We start from the raw sequence: 27,346 nt of genomic DNA, 5'->3' as shown, positions 1-27,346 counted from the left end.
GCCCCCGGGTGCCAGTGGGGGCGGGGCTATAGTGCCGGGGGAGGAGCCAGCGCGCTAGCTTCTGGCGGTTCTTTTGACTCCGCGGTTCCGTAGACTTGTCAGTCAGAACGAGCTTCCGGGCCCAGGGCTGAACGGGCCAAGTTCCAGGAACCGTAGAGTTGGCTTCTGCCGGAAAAGGAGGACAGGTAGCCCTGTATATCCTAGGCAAATGTGCAGTGAAGGTGGAGGGGGCCTCTGAAGGGAGCAGGCGGCTGGGACTCTGCTCCTCATTGGTCCAGGGCCCCGCCCATTTCATAGCCCCGCCCCCTTCCTGCTCTCCCAGGCACTGGACTGGGGGACTCGGGACTGAGGCTTTTTAGGGGTTACTGTGGTGAAGTGCCCTTGGAGCGTGCAGGAAAGCATTTTTTCTCAAACTTTAATATACATACGAATCCCTAGGATCTTGTGAAAGTGCAAATTCTGTTTGAGGAGTAGGGTCTGATAATCTGCGTTTCTAATACATGTCCAGATGGCACCAATGCTGCTGGTCCCTAGGCTACACTTACAGCAACAAGGGGTTATTAAAGTACTAGAGGGCAAATTCCTTCAGCTAGAGGAGTTATTTCTTTAATCTAGCCTACTTGTTTAATGAAGGTTAGAGAGGTACACTGTCTATGGAAAACAGGCTCCACCGCTGTGTTTTCCGCCGACCCCGTCGAGTACCCTCCTGCCCACCTCCGCCCATCACTTTCTGGCCTCCCCTCCTCAGTCTCCGCTCTGCCCACAATGTCTGGGGATAAGATTTATGGAGTGATTAGATGGGTTACTTCTGTTACAGAAGGAATTTGAGGGTGGTGGATTTTTATTTCTTTCATTTTATCGTAAACATATGTATAGTTGGGCATACCTTTTGCGGTTATACATAGTCGGAGAAGAGAGCTTAAATTCTTGATTTCTACCCACTTCCCCGTGCAAATCTAGAAAAAAAATTCTAGAAGTTCTAAGTTATTCCCTTATCATTCTTTAATTTTTTAAATTAATTTTAATTAAATTTAATTTTAATTAAAATTTTACTGGGGTACGGAAGAATGAAGAATGACTACGAACTATAGGTTTCTTTGTGGAATGATGCAATGGTCTGAAATTAGATAATAGTGATGGCTGCACAACTTTGTGAATGTACTAGAAACACTGAATTGTACACTTTAAAAGGGTGAATTTTACGGCATGTGAACTGTATCTCAGTAGTTTTTACTGTCTCCAGTTAATTAAAAAATGAATTTATATGTGCCCATTATAACAAGTCAGAAACAGAGAATAAAAAATGATGTTAACTTGACTGGGCTCAAATGAAAAACATATATTAAAAAATGAACATCCTCTTTCATCAGCCACCATTACAATCCTTCTTCCCCAAGGTTACTTGTTTGAAGTTTATTCTTCCAGATCTTTCCATTTATTTACATACATTTTTACGTAGGTTGAGAATTCATTTTTACCCAAGTAGGATAATAATATACAAGTTGTTCTGCTCAGCTCATTTTTAAAAATTTTTGTTTTGGGTTTTTCTTTTTCCCTACTTAATGAGATCTTTGCGCGCTATAAACATAGCTCTACTTCATTCTTTCTAATGGCTGCCTACTATTCTATAGTAAGGGCATACCATAATTTATTTAACTGTTTTTTTCAGGTAATAGACTGTTTTTTTTCCCTTGCCCAGGCTGGAGTGCAATGGTGTGATCTCAGCTCACTGCAACCTCCACCTCCTGGTTCAAGCAATTCTCCTGCCTCAGCTTCCCAAGTAGCTGGGATTACAGGCGTGTGACACCACACCCAGCTAAATTTTTTTGTGTTGTATTTTTAGTAGAGATGGGGTTTCACCATGTTGGCCAGTGTGGTCTTGAACTCCTGACCTCCACCTGCCTCAGCCTCCCAAAGTGCTGGGATTACAGGCGTGAGCCACTGCACCTGGCCAACTGTTTTTGTTTCTAATTGAGACAGGGTCTCACTCTGTTGCCCTGACTGGAGTGCAGTGGCGAGGTCACAGCTCACTGCAGCCTCGACCACCCCGGCTCAAGTGATCCTCCCACCTCAGCCTCCTGAGCAGCTGGGACTATAGGAGCATGCCACCATGCCCCACTAATTTTTTGTATTTTTTATAGAGTCTCCCTGTGTTGCCCAAGCTAGTCTTGAAATCCTGAGTTCATGTGATCCTTCTGCTTCAGCCTCCCAAAGTGCTGGGATTACAGGCATGAGCCACTGAACCTGGCTAGTAATGGACATTTTGATTGTTTTTAGGTTTTCATTATTTCTCAGCAATTTTTTTTTCTTTTTGCCCAGAGAAGTGGGATTTCTGTTATTTGGAAAGTAAGTTCAACATGTGATAAGGCAATTTTTTTTTCATTATGCAATATGTCCATGTAAGATAAGGCACATCTTTATCTAAACCACTTAATCGGGAGCAACAGTGGAAGCACTTTCTAGAGCCCAGTATCTCTACAATGTTTGGTAGTTTCACTTCATAATTTAGATAATTGGGTTATATTCAAGTATTCAACTCAAGTGGGTATGTGACCCTCTTTCATTTTTCAGCAAACTTTTTTGTTTTTTTTGAGACAGAGTCTTGCTCTGTCACCAAGGCTGGAGTGCAGTGGCGCGATTTCGGCTCACCACAACCTCCATCTCCTGGGTTGAAGAGATTCTCCTGCCTCACCCTCCCGAGTAACTGGGATTACAGGCGCATGCCACCACGCTAGGCTAATTTTTGTATTTTTAGTAGAGGCAGAGTCTCGCCGTGTTGGCCAGGCTGGTCTCGAACTCCTGACCTCAGGTGATCTGCCTGCCTCGGCCTCCCAAAGTGCTGGGATTACAAGTATGAGCCACTGTGCCTGGCCTCAGCAAACTTTTTAAACAGCTGGTTTAAACAATTAAAAAAATTGATTATTTAGTTCCTTGCCTTGATCTCCCTAATGAAGAACTTACCATTGTTCAAACGGGCAAAAAGAAAAAGGAAAAGGCAAAGAGTTTGGTGAAGCCACAACTCTGTAATAATCAATACTCAAGTGTATTTGCATTACTTTTAAATGTCCCCTAGAATAACATTCTTGAAGATTCAGTATAGCTAGTAGTTAACCATGTAATAAGGGTATATAAATTCATATAATAATGTATTTCACATCAGTAAAGCAAGTTCCTAGGTTTACTCTGTTTTTATGGGCAGACCCACATGGTGCAACTTAGTAAATATACTATAGTTTATGTAAGATGTGAGATGACACGTAAGAAGGACATTAGCAGCAGATATGCCTTCAACAAGCATAAGGTTGTCAAAACTGAAAAATTTGCATATTTTTGTATAATCTAGATTTGTTAGACATGTATATTTAATTTTTTTCAGGATGCTCTGGTCCTTTTCAAGCTGCTCAGCTATGGGATGGTATTATTCACTCTCTTCAGTTCCAAGTGGAAATAAAAAGAAGGAGGCATCATTTACAAACATACAAAGACTGTTTTACTGGTTCTGATGCTGTCGATGTGGTCTTAAGTCATCTTGTGCAAAACACGTGCCTAAGTAGCAATGACATCTCTCGTCTTAAAGGAGTTCATCTTTGCCAAGTTCTAATGAATCACAAAGTATTTGAACCAGTAGGAATGAAGAAGCTTTTCAAAAAAGAAAAGGAATTGGAATTTGAAGATTCCAACAATAGTCTCTACAGGTTTCTAGGCAATAAATCATCTTACGATTGTTGCAAAAGACAAAAGGATGCTGAGAATGAGTTCAATGAAAACTTGAGGTTAGTGTTACCTAAGATACTGTAATATATTTTATTTAGACCCTAGAAGAACTATCTTTATTGAGCTAAACTCGAATGTGTACTTTTTTTCAGAAGCCAATTAAAAAAAATCCATGTGAAAATTAATCCACTTACGCATTTCCTCTAAAACTGGAATGATGCAATAGACTAGAATTAGATAATAGTGATGGCTGCACAACTTTGTGAATGTACTAGAAAACATTGATTTATACACTTTAAAAGGGTGACTTTTGGCCAGGCAGGGTGGCCCACACTGAGGCGAGATGGACAGATCACTTGAGGTCAGGAGTTCGAAACCAGCCTGGCCAATATAGCAAATCCTCATTTCTACTAAAAATATAAAAATTAGCGGGGTGTGGTGGCAGGTGCCTGTATTCCTAGCTACTCAAGAGGCTGAGTGAGGCACAAGAATCACTTGAGCTGGGGAGGTGGAGGTTGCAGTTAGCCAAGATTGTGCCACTGTACTCCAGCCAGGGCGACGCAGCAAGAATCTGTCTCAAAAAAAAAAAAAGTGAATTTTATGGGATGTGAGTTATATCGCAGTAGTTTTTACTGTTTCCAATATAGCAGCATCTGCTGCTGTAACCAAAAATATATATTATTCCTTTTCCTTTACAATATTTTGTTTTCCTTAGAGCAAATACAGTTTTGTTTTCTGTTTTGCTTAGTTGTTGAAGACATTATCACATAAGTTTTTCAGAGTTTATACCAGGAAAAACTATGTCTTCTAAGAAATGGATATGCTTTCTAATTTTGAAAAATGACTTAGCCAATGTACTAAAAGCCAAGGTTTTCTGGAAACTCAGAACAAAAATTTTCTATTCCATCGTAACAACTATGTTAACCTTAGAATTAGCATATAAGCTTTTCTTCTTTATTAAGAATTCTAATTTGTCCTCTTTTGGTGATAATCTATTAAATGAATTATTTTCATCTTTAATTATAAGCTGCCTGAAATCCTTTTTGGAAATAGAGAATGTATGAATAAATTTTAATACATTAATTTAAATATATATTTGAAATTTTGGTTCTGTGTATAATGAAAAGAGCCACGTATTATTTTTAACAGACCAGAATATGAAGTGATTTCAAATCCTCTAGCACAAGAGATTGGTGAGGAAAGAATTGAGGAACTTATTCATACAATAAATGGAAATCCAGCTTTATGTCCAAATATCACAGTTCAGAAACCTTTTCTCCGGCTTTCAAAAGAAGGTAATTTGTTTTCATTATTTTTTCAGAACATGGTAAGGAAGAACTAACTTCTTTTTAACAGGTTCTTATAAGCAGTTTCAAGGTCATGGCAAAATAGAGCAGAAAGTACAGTTCCCACATACCCCTTGCTTCCACTCACATACAACCTTCCCCATTATCAACATCCTGCAACCAAGTGGTGCATTTGTTATAATCAATGAATCTACATTGATAGCTCATTTTCACCCAAAGCCCATAGTTTACATTAAGGCTCAGTCTTGGTGTTGTACATTCTATGGGTTTGTACAAATTTTTGATGCCATATTATCTGTCATTATAGTATCATACAGAATAGTTTCACTGCCCTAAACATTCTCTGTGCTTTACCTACTCATTCCTCCCTTCTCTCTAACCTTAGGCAACCACTAATATTTTTACTGTTTCTAAGAACTGACGTTTTAAATGTGATTTAAGTAGTGTATTAGTGTGTTGACTCCCTCCTTCTCTTCCCTGTAGGAGTTTCCTTCTACACAGCAATTACATCAGATAAGACAGGTGAGGCAATATACATCTAATAACACTTAATTCATTTTTTACAATGACTGTGACCAGATTAACTGGAGATGCTATAGTCTGCACTGCAAGTGAAAACATACGGACTCACCACAGTCCTTAGTATTTGTACTGCAAGACCATCTTCTTATGAGTGTATCCTTTGTCCATTGTATAAACTCCTCCCATACATCTTCCTACTCTTTCCCTTTCTCAGAACAAACTAGCTAAACTACCTGTTGCACCACTCCTCTTTACTATTTACTTCATCTACTTTTGTTTTTCTCCTTAAAATGCCACTAATGGCAGATAAAAGAGCACCATAGCCAGGGCAGTTAGGAGAGATACATACAAAATTCATTAATGGTCCTTTACTCAATTTGGTCAAACCATGACAGAAGCAAGACTAGCTATGACTTGCACACTGGAGGAGTATGATTTATCAACAATAGTTAACATTGGCATGATAAAGGAAATACGGGGTGCCCAAAGAAAGGGTGTAGAATTGAGAAGAGGAACTAAAAGAGAACTCTTTTTTTTTTTTTTTTCTGAGATGGAGTCTCGCTCTGTTGCCCAGGCTGGAGTGCACTGGTGTGATCTTGGGTCACTCCAACCTCTGCCTCCCGGGTTCAAGTGATTCTCCTGCCTCAGCCTCCAGAGTAGCTGGGACTATAGGCGCCCTCCACCACCCCCGGCTAATTTTTGTATTTTTTAGTAGACACGGGGTTTCACCATGTTGGCCAGGCTGGTCTGGAACTCCTGACCTCAAGTAATCCACCCACCTCGGCCTCCCAAAGTGCTGGGATTACAGGCGTGAGCCACCTCGGCTGGCCATTGAGACACAGTTTCACTCTTTCGCCCAGGCAGAAGTGCAGTGGCATGATCTCAGCTCACTGCAAACTCTGCCTCCCAGGTTCAAGAAAGTCTTGTGCCTCAGCCTCCTGAGTAGTTGGAACTATAGGCGTGTGCCACCATGCCTGGCTAATTTTTTATTTATTTATTTATTTTTTGTATTATTAGTAGAGATGAGGGTTCGCCATATTGACCAAACTGGTCTTGAACTCCTGACCTCAAGTTATCCACCCGCCTTGGCCTCCCAAAGTGCTGGGATTATAGGTGTGAGCCACCGTGCCTGGCCGTAAGAGAACTCTGATGAAGACTAATATTTAAAGGGCAAGCAGCAGAGTCCCCCAAAAGTACAGTTTTTATCTATTACAAATGAAAAAATAACTTTTCCCATTATTTTTTCTTGAGGTCATGACGTACCTCTAGAAATTTCTAACTAAAAGTTGATATGACTTATCAGTAAAGGCCAGGGCACAGTGGCTCACGCCTGTAATCCCAGCACTTTGAGAGGCCAAGGCGGGTGGATCACCTGAGGTCAGGAGTTCAAGATCAGCCTGGACAACATGATGAAACCCCATCTCTACTAAAAATACAAAAATTAGCCAGGTGTCGTGGTGCGTGTCTATAATCCCAGCTACTCTGGAGGCTGAGGCATGAGAATCACTTGAACCCGGGAGGCAGAGGTTGCAGTAAATGGAGATTGCGCCTTTGCACTCCAGCCTGGGCAACAAGAGCAAAACTCTGTCTCAAAAAAAAAAAATTTATAGGTAATAATAAGAATAATTTCCACTTATTTTGGACCTTTCTCTGTGCTAAGCAATTTGTTATGCATTTTATATTTATTATCCATGATTTTACAGTAGCCTGTAAAGTGAAGGGTAAAACTTGCATTTTATAGTTAGGGAAACAGAATCAGAAGGATCACGTTTAAAAAAAAAAAAAAGACATAGGAGGGAATGAAAGCTGTCACTCTAATGTGGGTTTTTAAAAGTATTATCCTTACCCTTGTTTTATAGGCACATAATGTAACCATTCAAATAGCTGTTCTAGTTTTGTTACAAAAAAATAGCAGTTCCCCACCCTCTCATTCCCTCCTCCCCAGACACAGCCATTTACAACTCATATCTCTAAATGGCATGCTTATATTGTTACTTTATGATTTTTCAGTTTTAGGCACATCCGTTAATTTTCTAAAAGGGAAAATGGGGATTTGTGTCTCTTTCCCTGCTTGTATCTATCTTATGAATACTTCCCCATGCACCCATCTTTTAATATAATTAGATTACTTTGATTAGAGCAATACAGCATGTTTACATTATTTTGTCCAAAAGAGCTATTCAGAGTTGAGGTATGTAATAAATCATCTGTTGCTATAACCAAAAATATATATTATTCCTTTTCCTTTACAACGTTTTGTTTTCCTTAGACCAAATACATTTTTGTTTTCTGTTTTGCTTGGTTTTTTACATTCATACACATTTTCACCTACAAACACTCCAACACTTATCCAAATCACCTGCTGGCACGCTCAGGCGTATCAGGTATTTTATCAAGTTCATCTTCTTGGGGAAATCCCCTTCCTAAGGTTTCTCATGTCTCAATCATGGACTGGCTGCCCTCTATACTTGGTGCATGGTTGTCATCCTGGTGTCTGCCTTTACCGTGATCATGGGGATTACCTTTGCCTGTTATATTGTAGATCTCCTATGTCCTGTCTTCTGTGCCTTTTCTTGTTTACTGCTGATTTTAGTGGCATACATTTTCTAGTAGTTGCCTGAGAAAGGGTACATGGGATATATATATATATTTTTTTTTTGGGGGGGGGACAGATTTTTGCTCTGTCGCCCAGGCTGGAGTGCGGTGGTGCGATCTCGGCTCACCGCAACCTCCACCTCCTGGGTTCAAGTGATTCTTATGCCTCAGCCTCCCAAGTAGCTGGGATTACAGGCACACACCATGACACACAGCTAATTTTTATGTTTTTAGTAGAGTCAGGGTTTCACCATGTTGGTCAGGCTGGTCTCGAACTTTTGGCCTTGAGCAATCTGCCCACCGCAACCTCCCAAAGTGCTGGGATTACAGACGTGAACCACCGCACCTGGCCTGAGATAATTTTTTTTGTTTGTATTTCTGAAATTTTCTTTATTCTAGCCTCTTATTTGATTGACAGAATTCTAGGTGGAAATAATTTCTCAAATAATTGTAAAGGTATTTCCCCATTGCCTTCTAGCTTCTTGTGTTGGTGTTGCAAAGCCTTGGCTGTGATATGAAGGAAAGAAAAAAGACTAAAGCCATTCTGATTAATGACACTTTGTATCTGATTTGTTCCCCATCTCCACCCCAAAACTTAAGAGTCTTCTCTTTGTTCCACACTTTCTGAAATTGTAAAGTAATATACTTTAAGGTAAATCTATTTTTACTTACTGGGCTGTTGCAATCTAGAATTTTTTTTTTTAATTTCTTTGGCGATTTTCCCCATTTCTCCCTAACTCTACCTTCTCTGTTCTAATTCCGATCTCTTATTCAGATATTGGACCTTCTTAACTAGTCCTCTAATTTGTATATATTTTTCTCTCTTATTATTCATGTTTTTGGGATTTTTTTGTTTTACCTACTAGGAAGTATCTTCAAATGTATCCTCCAGTTTTCTTATTGATACCTAAAAACACTTTTCCTTTTTTTCTTCTTTTTTTACTTTTTCCTAAAATCACTTTTAAGTTCTCAGAATTTCCTTTCTTGTGGCATCCTGTTTTTGTTTTATAGTTGCTTGTTTTGGTTACTTTTATATCTCTGGCACTTAGAACAGGAGTTTGAGACTGCAGTGAGCTGTGATCATGTTATGGCACTCCAGCCTGGATGACAGAGCAAGACCCTATCTATCTGTCTATCAATACATTTTAGAATTTCACATGAAATCTTGCGCTTTTATACATTAATTTTCTTCAAAGTACTCTATAACCAAGCAAATCATGGCTGTGGGCCAAATTTAGTCCACAGGCCACTGGCTTGGGAGCTCTGCAAGAAACTTACTATAACTGTTGCTTTTGTGATTTTGTTAAATAAAAGGAAAACCAGGCTGGTCCAAGTGCAATGGTGTTTACAACTAATTGATAACAACCAGTTACAGATTTCTTTGTTCCTTCTCCACTTCCACTGCTTCTCTTGACTAGCCTTAAAAAATAAAAAATAGGTCGGGCACAGTGGCTCACGTCTGTAATCTCAGCACTTTGGGAGGCCAAGGCAGGCAGATCACCTGAGGTTGGGAGTTCAAGACCAGCCAGACCAACATGGAGAAACCCCGTCTCTACTAAAAACACAAAATTAGCTGGGTGTGGTGGTGCATGCCTGCAATCCCAGCTACTCGGTAGGCTGAGGCAGGAGAACTGCCTGAACCCGGGAGGCAGAGGCTGTGGTGTGCCATTGCACTCCAGCCTGGGCAACAAGAGCAAAACTCCATCTCAAAAATAAATAAATAAATAAAAACAGGCCAGGCACAGTGGCTCACGCCTGTAATCCCAGCACTTTGGGAGGCCAAGGCTGGTGGATCACTTGAGGTCAGAAGTTTGAGACCAGCCTGGCCAACATGGTGAAACCCTGTCTCTACTAAAAATACAAAAATTAGTCCAGCGTGGTGGTGCACGCCTGTAGTCCCAGCTACTCTGGAGGATGAGGCAGGAGAATCACTTCAGCGGGGAGATGGAGGTTGCAGTGAGCCGAGATTGCACCACTGCACTCCCGCCTGGGCAGAGTGACACTCTGTCTCAAAAAGTAAGTAAATAAATAAAAATAAAAATAAAGGAAAAACAAAGTATTATGATGATGGTTAGGGTGATGAAAAACTTAACAGGAACTTAACAGGAATGACTGGAAATCCAAGATAAAATCAGCCTAATACTGTATTTTAGTTTAAAAACAATGAACTGGCCTGGCGCAGTGACTCACGCCTGTAATCCCAGCACTTTGGGAGGCTGAGGCGGGCGGATCACTATTTCAGGAGATCGAGACCATCCTAGCTAACACGGTGAAACCCCATCTCTGCTAAAAACACGAAAAATTAGCCGGGCATGGTGGTGGGTGCCTGTAGTCCCAGCCACTCAGGAGGCTGAGGCAGGAGAATGGCGTGAACCTGGGAGGCAGAGCTTGCAGTGAGCAGAGATCACGCCACTGCACTCGAGCCTGGGCAACAAAGCGAGACTCCATCTCAAAAAAAAAAAAAAACCACACACAAAACAAACAAACAAAAAACAATGAACTACAATTATCTATGTTGCTATAAATAGATAAATAATTAGTAATCTCATATTCTCTCAGATGTGTAATATAAGTTATAAGCATGACTAGTAGTTTTTTATACTTAGAATTAATGTTGGCCATAAGAGCTAGATAATATATCTTTATAATCAGCATAACAGAAAATAAAATTAATATGGCTCATAACTCTGATGTTTAAGATCAATCTTGAAAAATCATAATATAACAAATGTAAATTATCTAAGCATTAAATTAACCCATTATATTACTACTGAACTGGTTTTGCTTTTGTATTATTTAGAAATAGAACGATTTTATAATATTAGTTGAATGTGTATGTTTTATTTACCAATCTTGATCATTGCATTACTTTTCAAGATGTTTGGAAAGAACAAACATTATTATGTCTTCTTCAATTGATTCACCTTCCATTCTTGGACAATATTTTGGAGCCTCCAGTTAAAACACAAAATTTTCAGTTAAACAAAGAGGAAGATCTTGTTATCACTAACACTTGCCTAGACAGAGAACTTATTCCAAGCTTATGTCCACCTGAGTAAGTGACCATTTTTATTGTCAAGTAATTTATAAACAGTTTTTTTTCACATATTTGCCCTTGGTATTTTAAGATGTGAGAAAATATTCATGTTATAAGCTGATACTATCTCTCTTTTATAAATTATCATTATGAATCCTCATTTGATCTAATAAAGCCACTGGTCATGACCTATAAGATCATTGGAAATCAGAGTGGTTTGGTTCATACGTGTTCGTTTGTATGTCAATCATCTTCTCCCTGCACCATCCAAAATTCTGTCATTTCCATTTTATTACCCTAAATAATGTAACCATCCCAGTTTCTACCAGCTTATTTATCCCTGCCCTAAAAGAATCCATAGTCTAGAAGGGGGAGACATACATGAGAGAAAAAATTATAGTCTGAAAGATAAGCCGTATCATAAAATCAGCCTAATTTATAGATAAGAGATTAACGGAACCCTGAATGAGGCTCCTTTCCCTTTTACTCCCAACCCCAAGCTATTTCTCACTTCTGAATAAAGCAGCTGCTGGAAACTATAGGCATTAGACCTTGAGTACTGTTGGGATTCCAGCAGGGAGAACTGATGGAGAACTGCTTCCTCCCATGTGAGCCAAACAAGAAAAGAAGATTAGACACCAAGGCTGAGGACCAGAAAACTTCAGATCTTGTGAAGAGGTTAGTGATCAGAGACCTCTGGACCCTTTTAGTCAACTATGGTCCTGTTTGTACATGGCAGATTTCTCTTATTCGCTGTAGGCCAAGAAAGACCCAAACAAAGGGCTGAGTCTTCCTGCCCTTGAGTCAGGGATGGTATAGGGACACCAGAAAAGAAACAGGATTTCTGCAGGTGCCTCTTCAGGAAACTCACAGCAGCCAGTCTGCCTTAAAAAGCTTCCAGGCAAAAAGGGCAGGTTATCTGTAAGAGAAAAGCAATCAAACTGTCATTAGTCTTTTCATCTGCAATACTAGGATCTGCAATACTAGGACAATCTAGTATTTTTCATCCGCAATACTAGGACAATGAATCACACATATTAGGCAAGATGTACTAATCATCTGTCAGGAGAAAAAAAGAGAAAGGAGGAAAGAAGGGCCAAAGGGCCTGTAATCCCAGCAACTTGGGAGGCTAAGGCAAGAAGATTGCTTGAGGCCAGGAATTCAAGACCAGCATGGGCTGTTAGTGAGACCCTGTCTCTCTAAAAAAAAAATTAAAAATGAGCTAGGCAAGACAGCGCATGTCTATAGTCCCAGCTGCTCAAGAAGCTGAGGTGAAAGGATCACTTGAGCCCAGGAGTTGGAAGTTAGAGTGAGCTATGACTATGTCACTGCACTCTAGCTGGGTGACATAGCAAGACTGTCTGTCATATTTAAAAAAGAAGAAAGAGAGGGAAGGAGGGAGGGAGAAAGAAAGGAAGGAAAGGAGAGAGGGAGGGAGAGAGGAAGGAAAGAAAGATATTTGAGGATTTTGAAGAATTCAGGCCAGGCACAGGGGCCCACACCTATAATCCTAGCACTTTGGAAGCCCAAGGCAGATGGATCGCTTGAGTCCAGAAGTTTGAGACCAGCCTGAGCAACCATAGCAAAACCCCGTCTCTATACAAAATACAAAAATTAGCCAGGCGTGATGGTGCATGCCTATAGTCCTAGCTGCTCGGGAGACTGAAGTGAGAGGATTGCTTGAGCCCAGGAGGCAGAGGCTGCAGTGACTGAGATCATGCCAGTGTACTCCAGCCTGGGCAACTGAGTAAGACGCTGCCTCAAAAAAAAAAAAAAAAAAAAAAAGTCAAAAAAAAGGGACATACCATTAACGGAAATTACAATACATACTAACTTATCTTGGCAAAACCTGGGGGTTGGGAGGGCAGCAGATATGGAAAAGGGAGAAATAAAGGCCTTCCAAAGGAGTCACCGGAGGGCAGGGGAGTGACAGGACCCTAAATTTCTTATCTTATTGGGATGGGCAAATAAGAAAGGGAAAACAATGTGTGGTGGGGTAAACAGTTCATCTGGGTTGGGGAAATATTTGGTATCTTATTTTCAAATAATAATAGAACCCTATGCATCTCATCAGAGCAGGAAAAGGGAGGGGAACTACTAACAAAATTAGATATAAATAATGAAGGGTTCATTAAAAATTATTTTAACTTCTTGAAAATAAAGGTCCATAAAGGTATGGTGGTATTCAGTAAGGAATACAGCCATTTCCTCTCATACAGTCCTTCACTCATCCAGCAAAATGTGTTGAAATTCTTCTCCCAAAAAATAATTTCTTCTTCAGATTTATCTAGCTTAAATAAGCCAGATTGTATCAGGTTTTATCAAATAGTGCTTTAGTTAAATGGAAATATTAACCATTGCTTTATTTTGGTTTGCACTTTCCCTCTAGGATCGATAACTGGCTTAATGCAGCAATTGAATGCTTGGAGTATTTCCCTGACCAGTTAATAGTTACAGTTAGTCAGCAGTTAATGCAAAACAGAAATGAAGAGACAAGATTGAACAGTCAGAAGAAGATACTCTTTGATGTCATAGCAAAATACTATGCTCAAGAGAGAGATTGCATATTAACTGATGAGTATTTTTATATTCATTCAGGAATTATTGAACTTTTAGGTAAGATAGGATGTTTCATTTTAATTTTTGGTGTAATAAAACATTTTAAAATATACAAGTTGAAATAGAAAATTGTGTATACTATATGAGTATTACATTTTAATATTTTTCTTCTATGATGTCAGGGTACTTCAAGAAGTCTTGTTTTACTTCACTACTATTGCCTACCTTGTAAATTGTATTATCAAATGTAACTAATATAGTATAGTACATAAATCTAAGGCAGTACATCACAGGGACATTCTAAGAAACATGATATAGCCGGGAGCGATGGCTCACACCTGTAATCCCAGCACTTTGGGAGGCCAAGGCGGTGAGTCACCTGAGGTCAGGAGTTCGAGACCAGCCTGGCCAACATGGTGAAACCCTGTCTCTACTAAAAATACCAAAAATTAGCCAGGTGTAGTGGCGGGCGCCTGTAGTCCCAGCTACTCAGGAGGCTGAGGCAGGAGAATGGCGTGGACTCGGGAGGCGGAGATTGTAGTGAGCCGAGATCGCACCACTGCACTCCAGCCTGGGCAACAGAGTGAGACTCCGTCTCAAAAAAAAAAGAAAGAAACATATGTTATAGTACAAGGATTTAAGAACTGAGGTACCTAGAAATACTAACTTCTGAGTTATTAATTTGATGACCTTTTAGCAAAATAAAAATTGAGTGACATAATATGTCATTTTTTAGCTATGTAAGTGGCCATATAATTTCATGTTAAAAACAAAATACTGTTTGATAATGCTGGATATAGCTACATTGCATATTACATAGAATTATATAGATAATTTCCTGTGTGTTTGAAATATTCCATAATAAAAAATTTTAATTGTAGAAAAGAACCTGCAAACTAATACTACATTGTAGCATTTTAATTGACTACTAAGTAAATACTTACTATACTCTCCATTTTTCATCCTATGCTTTGTTTTCTTTGTAACCCATATAACAGAAAATGAGAAAAGAGCAGAAGCACTTGAAGCAATACAACTATATCTAAGATTGCTGTTGCTGAACATTAGAGAAGAATTACGACGGCTACTTACTTTTATGGCAATGGCATCAGAGCCCAATGCCTACAAGTTGCAAAAACAGGTGAAAAATTTTGCAATAAGTTTTACCATTTTTTTTTGCTATTTTTTCCCCTAAAAACCATTTATGCTAATGTTAATCTTTCTGTTTACAGTATGATAATAAAACAGTGGTCCTGAAAACTCTTGCCAAATCAGTTTTGCAAGCCAAGTCATTATTAAAAGTGCGGGCAGAACAACTGATCTGGTTTCTACTGGAGTACCACTCTGAGCTCTTCAAGGTATCTCTGGCATTTTGCCTGGGCACATTTATTACTAAGCTGCTTGTGTCAAGCAGAAAAGCAAATCATTCACTTAGTAAATAATTTACCAAGTACCTATAATGTGCAAAGTTTAAAGAAATGCTGACTCCCAACACCCACAAAAGAGAAGGAAGCAGACTTAAAACCGTTTTGTTGGCTGGGCACAGTGGCTCATACTTGTAATCCCAGCACTTTGGGAGACTGAGGCACGTGGATCACTAGAGCCTAAGAGTTTGAGACCAGCCTGGGAAACATAGCAAAACCCCATCTATACGGAAAAATAACAGGCCGGGCACAGTGGCTCACGCCTGTAATCCCAGCACTTCAGGAGGCCCAGGTGGGTGGACTCAGCTGAGGTCAGGAGTTCGAGACCAGCCTGGCCAACATGGCAAAACCCCGTGTCTACTAAAAATACAAAAATTAGCCAGGTGTGGTGGTGCGTGCCTGTAATCCCAGCTACTCAGGAGGCTGAGGCAGGAGAATCGCTTGAACCTGGGAGGCGGAGGTTGCAGTGAACCAAGACTGCGCCACTGCACCCCAGCCTGGGCAACAGAGCAAGACTCCGCCTCAAAAAAAAAAAAAAAGCCAGGTGTGGTGGCACACACCTGTGGTCCCAGCTACTAGGGAGGCTGAGGTGGGAGGGTCAGTTGAGCCCATGAGGTTGAGGCTGCAGTTAGCCGTGATCATGCCGTTGCACTCCAGCCTGGGTGACAGAGTAAGACCCTGTCTCAAAACAAAACAAAACACTTAGGAGTAGCAGTAGCATTAGTAAAACATGGTCATATTCTTATTTTGAAACGTTTTTGAAATAGATTTTTTTTTAGCCTCACTATTATATTTTAGTACCAGACAATAGTATGAATACTTTTAATGGTGTTATTTCTCCAAAGCCTCTATAAAGAATTCCCTTTCTTCTGTTTTCTGGCTTAAAAATGTGTCTAGCTGGGCACAGTGATACATGCCTTTAACCCCAGCTACTCTGGAGGCTGGGGTGGGATGACTTGAGCCCAGGAGTTTGCAACTGGCCTGTGCAACATTGCAAGACCCCATTTTATTTTTAAAAATTTTTTTGTCTCATGTCATAATACAACATATTGATCCAAATTTTGTAACAGTTCTGTGACCTTAACTGAAATTTTTTTTCCATTATTTACAAGAAAAAGGTGGTACTAAGTATATACAATAGAGGCAGTCCCCATTAACATTAAACATTAAAAAATGTTTCATTCATGAATTTTGAATGAAACATATTTTAAAAGGTCATTTGTAAGTCAGTTGTTAGGTACTCTACACCTAGTTTTTCATCCAAATAAATAAATAACAGATGGTAGTAAGGGCCCAGGTTATGTAAATGTTTTATGCTACAGTCACTAAAGTAAAATTCTCATAGGTAGTTTTTCTCATATGTAGTTTACCTGCTAAAATGGGTCCCAGATTTCAACTAGCAATTTAGAAAGAACACTTCTCTCCTCTCTCCTCTTCTGTACTACTCAGCCTCTCTCTGCTTTCTTCTTTCTCACTCTACCCCCTCCTCTACATAAATGAATCTGCCTCTTTCCTACACATGGTACAGACATTAGGAAGAATTTTTTTTCCTCTTTCTACCTCCCGCTTCATGTTCAAACTAGCAGTGTCATAAGGAAACATACTGGTTCAAGCCAGGTGCAGTGGCTCATGCCTGTAATCCCAGCATTTTGGGGGCCAAGGCAGGTGGATCACTGGAAGTCAGGAGTTCGAGACCAGCCTGGCCAACATGGTGAAACCCAGTCTCTACTAAAAATACAAAAAAATTAGCCAGGTGTGGTGGCGGGCACCTGTAATCCCAGCTACTTGGGAGGCAGAGGCAGGAGAATCGCTTGAACCCGGGAGGCGGAGGCTGCAGTGAGCCAAGATCGCACCACTGCACTCCGGCCTGGGCAACAGCACAAGACTCCATCTAAAAAAACAGAAACATACTGGTTCAAATTTTGTACCAGGCCACAAATGGAGAAAAGGAACTTGACATGGGCTGGAGGAAGTGGGGATATGGGAATCAGGAAGCAGGGAGAAGGGCCCTGATGGTTGGTTTCTAGAGATTAGAGGCTGACGTATTTCAGGGAGGCTGAGGTGGGGATATTTATGATAGGGGCTCTCGAACATGCCACGCTTTTTCCTGTTACAGGGCTGTCCCTGTGCTGTCTACCTTTGGCCACTGTTTTCACTCTAGCTTCTTTCTCTGCTTTGTTTTCATAGTGGCACTTATCACTTCCTGAGATTATATGTATTATGTATTTGCCTATTTTTGTTGTTATTGTTAAATTGTCTTTCTCTCCTATGAGAATGTAACTTCCCATAAATTCGGGAACTTGATCTACTCATTCATCACCTGTAACAGTACCTGGCACATAACAATCACTCACTCAATTTTTATTGAATGACAGAATGAAGTAACGGGGACAGCATCATGGCTGGAAAGTGGCAGGACAAGTAGAAGCTAATGAAAAGGTAGCCTGCGAGCCGGGATGAAGGAGCTATCTAGACATGAGCTTTGGGATTGGTAGGGCTAGGGCATGCCCTCTGTGACAGTATTAGTCAATGGATTATCTCTCCAGATACATGTAGTAGTCTGGGATTACCTTTGGTATAACCAAATTAGAAAAGGAATGTATACCTATTTTGTTTGGGGGTTTTTGTTGTTATTATTAGAGACGGGATCTTGCTGTGTTGCCCAGACTGGTCTTGAACTTCTGGACTCAAGTGATCCTCCCACTTCACCCTCCCAAAGTACTGGGATTACAGGTGTGAGCCACCACGCCTGGCCTATTTGCCTATTTTAGGAGGATAATTTTAATGTATTTTAGAGCTACTATTTACATATGGACTGTGTAATTACAATGTAATGTTATTTAAATAAATGCTGTAATTAAAGTACAAATAATTTTTATTGTTATAGGAGAACATTTCACTAATGATGGGTTAACCTGTTTTTAAATATAGTACATACATGAAAGCAGAAAATAAGATTTTAAGAGTGCTAAAAAAATTTCAAGAATTTATAATTCAGAGGCCTTCTACCACCCACCCTTTCCACTCATCTACAATCCTGTCCCTCTACTCATTGGTCAAAAATATTGAGATGTTTTTCTTTCTATGTTGAAATGCTGGCTAGAAAAAATCATATTAAATATTTGAAAATACCTGTTTTGTGTAGACACCAGTTACTTTATTGGATCTGGTTAGTAAGAAACTTAAGAAGCTTCTACATGGAGAAGATGCGGATGCAATATCAGGTGTGGATTCCAGCTTGTTCCTCCTTTATCGTTAAGTGACTGTTGTGGCCAAATGAGTTGGGAAGGCATCAAAGATGAGTATGTAATAAATATATGTAAAATGTTGTAAAAAGTGGTTACAGGAAGGTTATTTTTTAGTATCTCCAGGGCAAGTTCTTCTCTAGTTCTTTTTTGAAACCCATTATTTACCTTTTCTACTAAGAAGGCAGGAACCTTCTGTCTCTCACTGCTGCTCCCAATTCTCACCTCCTCTTCAATTATCACCCACGTGCCTGCTTCTTTGCTCCTGTGCTCTCTGTTGTGTCTTCTGACTCTCTCAGATTCTTTTTCTTGTTTTTCATCCTCTCTCCCTTGCCCGCTTCTTTTCTAGGGGAAGGATCAAATTTTATAGAGGAGTAGCCTGGCCCCCAGTTGAATAGACTCCATGATTCTTTTCATTCAGTGTCTTTAGGCTATTGATCTTATTCTTTAACTTATAATTGTTTAAAACTATAACGTATTTTTAATCCAAGTTTATTAAGATTGTCATGCAGGAAACAAAATAGCCTAATAGGTATATCTGTGAATGCCAGCACCAAATTGTCTGGGCAAGTCATTTAACCCCTTTTTGCCTCCGTTTCCTCAACTACGAAATGGGAATGATAATATCTATTTCTTTGTGCAGTTAAATATTTAATATTTATGCTATTAATACGATATTAAATATTCTATTAATATATAATGCTGGTTGTAATTAATTATGATTAATATATCTGAATTAATATGACATTAGCTGACACATATACTGAGCCCTACTATGTGTCAGAAACTGTTGAAGATTCATATAGACTTATGAAATTATTTAATCTTCACAATAATCTGTGTAGGCATATTAATATTATTATTATTTGATTTTATAGGGGAGGTAGCTGAAGCTTAGAGAGGTTATGTAACTTGGTGAACTAGAAAGATCTTTGACTTTTTTTCTTTAAAAAAATGTTTCAAGGGTTGTGGCAGGGGAAAAATGATCCAAAGGCATTATTAATTGTTGGAAAGAACATTTACAGAGGAGGGCATAAGTGTACTTGCTTGAATTACTTGGAATTTCTCAGCTAATAGATGCTATTTTCTCTCATTCTCTTCTTTGAATACAGAGTATATGGCAACAAGTATGTTGCCACATGCATCCTATTTGCTGTAATTAAACAATGATACTAATGAAGTATTCTGAAACTAGTACTTAGAATCTTTTGGATTAATTTAATCTTATCTGGCTAATTTCAAAGCAAACATTAATTGGCTGCCATTACTGCATTATCTTTTCACATTCAACTTTTCATTACTTTTGAGGAAAATAGAAGGATTGTCAGCATTTTACTCTTTATTTCTATTCAACAATATATGCTAGGCTGGGCGCGGTGGCTCATGCCTGTAATCCCAGCACTTTGTGAGGCCGAGGCGGGCAGATCACCTGAGGTTAGGACTTCGAGACCAGCCTGGCCAATGTGGTAAAACTCCGTCTCTACTAAAAATACTAAAAGTAGCCAGGTGTGGTGGTTCATGCCTGTAATCCAAGCTACTTGGGAGGCTGAGGCAGAATCACTTGAACCCAGGAGGCAGAGGTTGCAGTGAGCCAAGATCGTGCCACTGCACTCCAGCCTGGGTGACAGAGCAAGACGCTGTCTCAAAACAAAAACAAAAACAAATACACTAAGGGGAGATTATAAATATAAGTGTTTTGCACAATGCCATGTGCTACAAGCACTTGGAAAGTAAAGAGTTTTCTGATAATATTTTTCCCTAAATAGCTTACCTATTTTATCTCTTCTTGAAGCTTATCTCTTACTCAGTAAACCTGTCAGAGTATATCAGTAAACAACTTTAAATTTTTAAATTGCCTCCATGCTTTGTGTTGTATGCTTTTTTCTCTGTAACTTACTTGAAATTTCTTTTCTTTTCTTTTCTTTTTTTTTGAGACAGAGTCTCACTCTGTCGCCCAGGCTGGAGTGCAATGGCGCATCTCGGCTCACTGCAACCTCCGCCTCCTGGGTTCAAGTGATTCTCCTGCCTCAGCCTCCCAAGTAGCTGGGAATACAGGCAAGCACCACCATGCCCAGCTAATTTTTATATTTTTAGGTAGAGACAGGGTTTCCTCATGTTGGCCAGGCTGGTCTCGAACTCCTGACCTCAAGTGATCCGCCCGCCTTGGCCTTCCAAAGTGCTGGGATTGCAGGCATGAGCCACCGTGCCTGGCCTGATTACTTGAAATTCATAAGTATTGATTTAAAATGCTTCTGACAGCCAGGATTTGTCTGTCCATCTATTCATTCAGTTATTCACTTAATATTTTTTGAATCTCTACAGTTGTGCCAGAACTTGTATAAGCACCACAAAACACAAAGATGTATAAGATAATTCCCCTGCTTGCAATAAACTCACATTCTAACATTCAAAATGACTAGCACATAGTAGATGTTCAATAAACATCTGTTGACTAAATTCAGTGAAAGAGTTGATGAATGAGAGACAGCTGTATCAATGAATCATAAAAATCTGACAGGGATATGTTCAAGCCAGAGGAGATTACAGAAGCTTGGAGGAGGATTACCTGACCACCTAGTCTGAGGGAATCAAAGCTTGTAGAAGAGATAATGCATAATAGGAGTCTTAAAGAATAGGAGCTTAAAAAATTAGAAGAGTGTGAGCAAAAATAGGTAAGCACTAGAAACAGCAGTCAGGCACAAGGCAAAACAAAATGAAACAAAAATGACAAAAAAAAAAAAACAAACCCAGGCGTGGTGGCATATGCCTGTGGTCCTAGCTGCTTGGGAGGTAGATGTGGGAGGATTGCTTGAGCTCAGTAAGTCAAGGCTGCAGTGAGCCTTGATCATGCCACTGCACTCAGCCTGGGTGACAGAGTGAGATTCTGTCTCAGAAAACCAAAAAAATTTAAAAATAAAAATAAATAAGTAAAAAGAAACTGCTGCCAAGGAGATAGCAGAAATTGAAACTAGAGAGATGGATAGGTATCATCTTACGAAGGGCCATATTTAGCTACCAAGTCTCTAGGCAGTTGGAAAGGCATTAAAAATTATTTTTAAGGAAGTGATACGACCAGATTTGTATTTTAGATAAAAAGTGCTGGCAGCAGTGTAGAGAATGGATTGACCTGGAGGACTGGAAGCAGTCCTGGTTGGGAGACTACTATGACAACACACTGAGAAATTATGTAGGCCTGTACAATGCACAGGCGTGAGGGATGAAGAGGAAGGAACAGTTTGAGAAATATTTAGGAGGTAAAATTGGCAACAATTGATTTCACTTGTGGGTTAGGAAGAAAAGTGACTCGGTGGGACACAGTGGCTCATGCCTGTAATCCCAGCACTGGGAGGCTGAGGCAGGCAGATCACTTGAGGTCAGGAGTTTGAGACCAGCCTGGCCAATATGGTGAAACCCTGTCTCTACTAAAAATACAAAAATTAGCCTGGCATGGTGGTGGGTGCCTGTAATCCCAGCTACTTGGGAGGCTGAGGCATGAGAATTGCTTGAACCCGGGAAGTGGAGGTTGCATTGAGCTGAGATCTCGCCACTACACTCCAGTCTGGGGGATAGAGCTAGACCCTGTCTCCAAAAAAAGAAAAGTGACTCAAATATGAATCTCAGGTTTCCAGGTGGGGTGACTACCACCATATTTAGGGGAGTGATGGAGTCCGTTTGGGGCTTTTGATTTAAAATAAGCATGGGGCCAGGCGCGGTGGCTCACACCTGTAATCCCAGCACTTTGGGAGGCCAAGGCAGGCGGATCACAAGGTCTGGAGCTCGAGACCAGCCTGGCCAACATAGTGAAACCCCATCTCTACTAAAAATACAAAAATTAGCTGGGGATGGTGGTGCGCACCTGTAGTCCCAGCTAGTCAGGAGGCTGAGATAGGAGAATCGCTTGAACCCGGGAGGCGGAGGTTGTGGTGAGCTGAGATTGCGCCACTGCACTCCAGTCTCGGCAACAGAGTGAGACTCCATCTCAAAAAATAAATAAAATAAATAAATAAATAAAATAAGCCTGGGACGTTGTGGTTGAGATTTTCAGCAGGGCAACTAGATGTACAATTTGGAAGTTCAGGGGAGAGATAAGAGCTAAAAATAAATATCTGGGTGCAGTGGCTCACACCTGCAATCCCAGCACTTTGGGAGGCTGAGGCAGGAGAATTGCTTGAGCCCAGGAGTTCAAGAGCAGCCTGGGCAACATAGTGAGATCCCATCCCTACAAAAATAAAAATAAAAAACTAGCCAGGCAAAACATAAAAAATTATTCAGCAGGATGAGGCAGGAGGATCGCTGCAGGCGGTCCAGGCTGCAGTGAGCCATGATCAACGCCGCTGCACTCCAGGTGGGGTGACAGAGCAAGACCCTGTCTCAAACATAAAATAGGCCGGACGCTGTGGCTCATGACTGTAATCCCGGCACTTTGGGAGGCCGAGGCGGGTGGATCACAAGGTCAGGAGATTGAGACCGTCCTGGCTAACACAGTGAAACCCCGTCTCTACTAAAAATACAAAAAAATTAGCGTGGCCTGGTGGTGGGCGCCTGTAGTCCCAGCCACTCGGGGGGCTGAGGCAGGAGACTCGCGTGAACCTAGGAGGCAGAGCTTGCAGTGAGCCAAGATCACGCCACTGCATTCCAGCCTGGGCGACAGAGAGAGACTCTGTCTCAAAACAAACAAACAAAAAAACCATAAAATAAAATTGTATTTTATTGTATTTTGTATATATGTATATATATATATATAGAGAGAGAGAGAGAGAGAGAGAGAGAGGGAGACACCTCTGCCTGTGCTAAGTAAAAGTTCAAGGATAAAACTTTGACACCAATAGTCAAGGGGTGAGTAAAGAGGAACCTATGAATGAGAGAAAAATATGTTAGAAAGGGAATGAGAAGAAGTCATGCCCATGAAGCCAAAGAAATATAACATTTTAGGATGGAGGGTTCCATGTATTGGGAGATCAGAATGGCCACTGAATATGTGGAGCCAATTAGAGCTATCTTAATCACTTGAGAGGCAAAATCCAGGTAGCAGTGGGATGAGAAGGATAGAATGGGTAGAGAAATGAAGAGTGGATGTATGGTGAGAAGGGGAAGAGAGGAACTGGGCAATAACCAGAGCAGTGCAAGGTCAAAGGAGAGATTTTAGCATACTGATCTGCTGAGAGGAAGGCATCAGAAGAAAGGGGGTATTGAAAAAAAGAGATGCTGGTGGAGGCAGGCCCTGGAGGAGGCAGGAGGTAATTAGTTTGAGGGCATAGGATCAAGGGTTTTCCTGGAACAGGAGGAGGGATTTTAGAGTAAAGGCAAGTGTATATGGATGTAAATAAATGTGTAGTGCCAAGGGTAGGAAGTTGAGGGATACCATTAAGTAATGAATCCATTTTCCTTGAGAAAGTAGGAGGAGACCATATTGTCTGAGGGTTTACAGGGGGAGCACTGAATGGATGACATGAGAAGAAGGGAATGGTTTGAAATAGATGCTTAGGTGATGGTTAGGGGAGTTGAGAAAGTTTAAGTACAGGAATTGTTGCATAGTTCTGAGCACCACATAAAGCAGGAGATTCTAAATTTTAGTGGTGCCGATTAGACGGTATCTTTTTTCAACACTTACAGTACCCCCCTTTTATCTGTGGTTTCACGTTCCACAGTTAGAAAATAGGTGAGTACAGTACAATAAGATATTTTAAGAAAGAGAGACCACACTCACATAACTTTTACTCTAATATATTGTTATAATTGCTCTATTTTATTATTGGTTATTGCTGTTAATCTCTTATGATGCCTAATGAATAAATTAAACTTTAATATAGGTATATATATATGGGAAAAAACATAGTACCTATAGGATTTGGTACCACCTGCAGTTGGAGGCACCCACTGGGGAATGTAGCCCCTGGGAATAAGGGTGAATTACTGTATTTCCTTGAATGTTGGAGTGGACACAGTAGATTAGAGCATTGATTAAGAGCTGGGATTTTGCTTTGTCGCGTGTTGCAGAAGGATAGGTGTGCAAGAGAATTAAGGACACATATTGATGAAGCAGTGGTTCAAGTGTTCAGATATGTTATGGACTCAGGATGGGAAAGAAGAAATGCTAGAAGTATGCTAAAACTGGCACATCAAGTTTTCATGTTCTGAGACTGAAGAAAGTTGACAGAGAACCAAAGGCAGCATAGCATAGTGATGAAGACACCAAGCCCCAGTAATGGACAACCCTGGGTTCAGATCCTAACTCAGCTACTTTCTAGCCATGTGGTCAAGCTTTATTTCTTTACCTTTAAGGTATGGCTGAAAATAATAGCTACACATCTACAGCTTAGGATACTGGAGATTTAATGAGAAAAAGTACCAAAAGGTTGACACATGGTAAGCATTCATTGTAAGATATTATTATTATTTGAAAAATGTAGATTCTGAGTAGAGAGTTGAGTATAGGAGCGTAAGTTTTCAGAGGCAGTGTAATTCCAGGCTATTTCCATAGGTGTGTCCTATTATAGTGAAGATAGGCAAAAAAAAAAAAAAAAAAAAAAAGCCCTCATACTAATGGCCTTCAGGATTTCAAACATTAACTCTGAGAACTGCTTTGGTGAGTGTGCAGGCTATGGTGGCTTCCTCTGTAGATCAGCATAGGTTGACTGTACATGCTAAGACAGCTCACAGAGCAGTGTGAAAAAGCAATGCTATAGAATTCAGACATTCTTTGTTCATGTTTTGAACATGCCTTTGACTTATTGGCCATGTCACTTAAATATTTTATGTATTTCTCTTGAAACTGGGATACTAGTTTCTTGTTTCTCTTGCTTCTAGTTATTTTAGAGATCAAATAATGTATGTAAAATAACATCATGTATGTTTTGCTAAAGTAAAAGCACTTTTGAAAGAAACTGTGGAACAAAGAAAGCCTAGGCATAGGTAACATACCATAAGACCAGTTTGGATAAGTACAGTTTAGCTGGTTTTTAAACTTGCTTTTCCAGTGGTACTTTTCTTTTTTTTTTCTTTTCTTTTTTTTTCCAGGCTTTACATTTTGCCAACCCTTGACATACAAGGAGTTTGAAAAGCAGAAGGGAAGGACAATTCAGTATCTACACCAGTTGGCTCTTGAGATTAATAGTAACCCCAGCATCTCTCTGAAACGAAAAAAGAAATTAATTTATTCAAAAACACCATCCAGAAGCTTTGAATTAACATTTCTGATACAAGAAACTACAATTTGTAAATATAAACAATTCTCTGGTGGTTTTCTCAAATTGCCATACTTACACTTCAGAGAAAGCATAATCTCAAAGGATTTTAAGTGTTTTATTTTTTATTTTTATTTTGTAAAGACAGGGGTCCTATTATGTTGCCCAGGCTGGTCTCGAACTCCTGGCCTCAAGTCATCCTCCTGCCTTGGCCTCTTAAAGTGCTGGGATTATAAGCATGAGTCACTGTACTTGGCCATTATTTTATTTTTATAAAATATTACTTTTAATTTAATCATGCTTAAAATATGTTAAGGAAGTTTTTAACTTTAAGAAGGAATACAAGTTAGCCTTCATGTTTGCTGATTCACTTAATTATGCTGCTAAAATCACTTAATAAATGTGCTGCTATTATTAGGGATCTAGTACAGTTAATTTCCTTTTTTTTCCACAGGAAAGGAACTTTTCATACACAAGCTCTCTGAAGAAAGCATGCATTTTCCTTAGTATATGATTATTTTCAAGCAACTCCCTTAAGCTGCTGTAACTTAAATAACTATGAATCATTGAAATAGGGAAAGATGCATAAAGTAGTTGTTTTTGTTTTTGTTTTTTTTTGAGATGGAGTCTTGCTCTGTCCCAGGCTGGAGTACAGTGGCACCATCTCAGCTCACTGCAACCTCTGCCTCTCGGGTTCAAGCAATTCTTCCTGCCTCAGCCTCCCGAGTAGCTGGGATTATAGGCGCCTGCCACTACACTCGGCTAATTTTTGTAGTTTTAGTAGAGACGGTGTTTCGCCATGTTGGCCAGGCTAGTCTTGAACTCCTGACCTCAGGTGATCTGCCCGCCTCAGCCTCCCAAGGTGCTGGGATTACAGGCGTGAGCCACCACACCTGGCTACATGAAGTAGATTTAAAAGGCCACAAATTTAAAATTCGTAAACATCAAAACTGAGATTTCTCTCTCTAATTCTTCTTCAGTCCATATTTTATGGTTATCTTCTTTCCTTCTCATTATTTCTCTGCTCCTTCCTTTTCTTTCCTCTTTCTCTCTCTCTTTCCAGCTCTTTCACTTTTTTCTTGCCTGCTTCTCTCTCTTTCTTTGTTTTAAATTGGTTAGTTCACTTTATGGCATCATTCCCTAATGTAGCAGAGGTTACAGATTCAATACCTATGGGAAGTTTTACCCAGAAAAATTCTTATGGGCCAAGCTTGGTGGCCCATGCCTGCAGTCCCAGCACTTTGGGAGGCCAAGGAGAGGGGATTGCTTTAAGTCCAGGAGTTCAAGACCAGCCTGAGTAATAGTGAGACCCTGCCCCTATCTCTACAAAAACTGCAAAAAAAAAAATGTAGCCAGGTGTGGCAGCTCACACCTATAGTCCCAGCTACTCAGGAGGCTGAGGTGGGAGGATCTCTTGAGCCCAGGAGTTTTAGGCTGCAGTGAGCTATGATTGCACCACTGTACTGCAGCCTGGGCAATAAAGCAAGCCTGTCTCAAAAAAAAAAAAGAAGGAAAAAAGTATTTTGTGGTCATCTTAGTTTATATTGTTGATCACAGGGAAAGAGAAGCATAATTAATTAATTTCTCGGAAAAATAAACTATATTAGACAGATGTCATCAGTTTTATCTTTTTGCATAAAACCTGTATCAGTCATCTTGAATTAGAATGCTTAGTTTCAAAGTTCTCAACTAAGAAGTCAGACATGGTGGCATGTAGCTGTAGTCCCAACTATTTGAGAGGCTGAAACAGGAGGATTCC

The 27,346-nt window shown here is 40.1% G+C and overlaps 1 protein-coding gene across 4 annotated transcripts; it reads left to right on the top strand.

Moving 5' to 3' along the window:
• The first annotated feature begins 39 nt into the window (after positions 1-39).
• On the top strand, positions 40-27,146 carry DEPDC4 (DEP domain containing 4). 4 transcript variants are annotated; one of them, XM_054545999.2, is made up of 8 exons: positions 40-185; positions 3,377-3,773; positions 4,864-5,009; positions 11,016-11,193; positions 13,565-13,791; positions 14,733-14,875; positions 14,967-15,092; positions 18,304-18,968. In XM_054545999.2, the coding sequence occupies exons 2-8, from the start codon at positions 3,601-3,603 to the stop codon at positions 18,415-18,417; spliced, it is 1,107 nt and encodes a 368-aa protein (XP_054401974.1). In that variant the 5' UTR covers positions 40-185; positions 3,377-3,600; the 3' UTR covers positions 18,418-18,968. The 4 variants fall into 4 exon arrangements, with proteins under 4 accessions (XP_054401974.1, XP_063567933.1, XP_063567934.1 ...); XM_063711863.1 differs by lacking the exons at positions 40-185; positions 3,377-3,773 and adding exons at positions 11,750-11,853; positions 25,421-27,146 and having other exon boundaries at positions 4,987-5,009; positions 18,304-18,382; XM_063711864.1 differs by lacking the exons at positions 40-185; positions 3,377-3,773; positions 4,864-5,009 and adding exons at positions 11,676-11,853; positions 25,421-27,146 and having other exon boundaries at positions 11,067-11,193; positions 18,304-18,382.
• Positions 27,147-27,346: the final 200 nt, after the last annotated feature.

The sequence above is a fragment of the Pongo abelii genome, chromosome 10 (assembly GCF_028885655.2).
Source record: "Pongo abelii isolate AG06213 chromosome 10, NHGRI_mPonAbe1-v2.0_pri, whole genome shotgun sequence".
In the NCBI taxonomy this organism is placed as follows: Eukaryota; Metazoa; Chordata; class Mammalia; order Primates; family Hominidae; genus Pongo; species Pongo abelii.
Note: the sequence above shows the minus strand (reverse complement) of the source record. Positions and strands in the feature narration are given on the sequence as shown.

Coding starts and splice junctions, on each gene's coding strand:
- DEPDC4 (XM_063711863.1), top strand. CDS start 11,762: ATGGAGAACTGCTTCCTCCCATGTGAGCCAAACAAGAAAAGAAGATTA. Junction 13,792..14,732: donor AGGAATTATTGAACTTTTAG/GTAAGATAGGAT, acceptor CCCATATAACAG/AAAATGAGAAAAGAGCAGAA. Junction 18,383..25,420: donor AGATGCGGATGCAATATCAG/GTGTGGATTCCA, acceptor TTTTTTTTCCAG/GCTTTACATTTTGCCAACCC.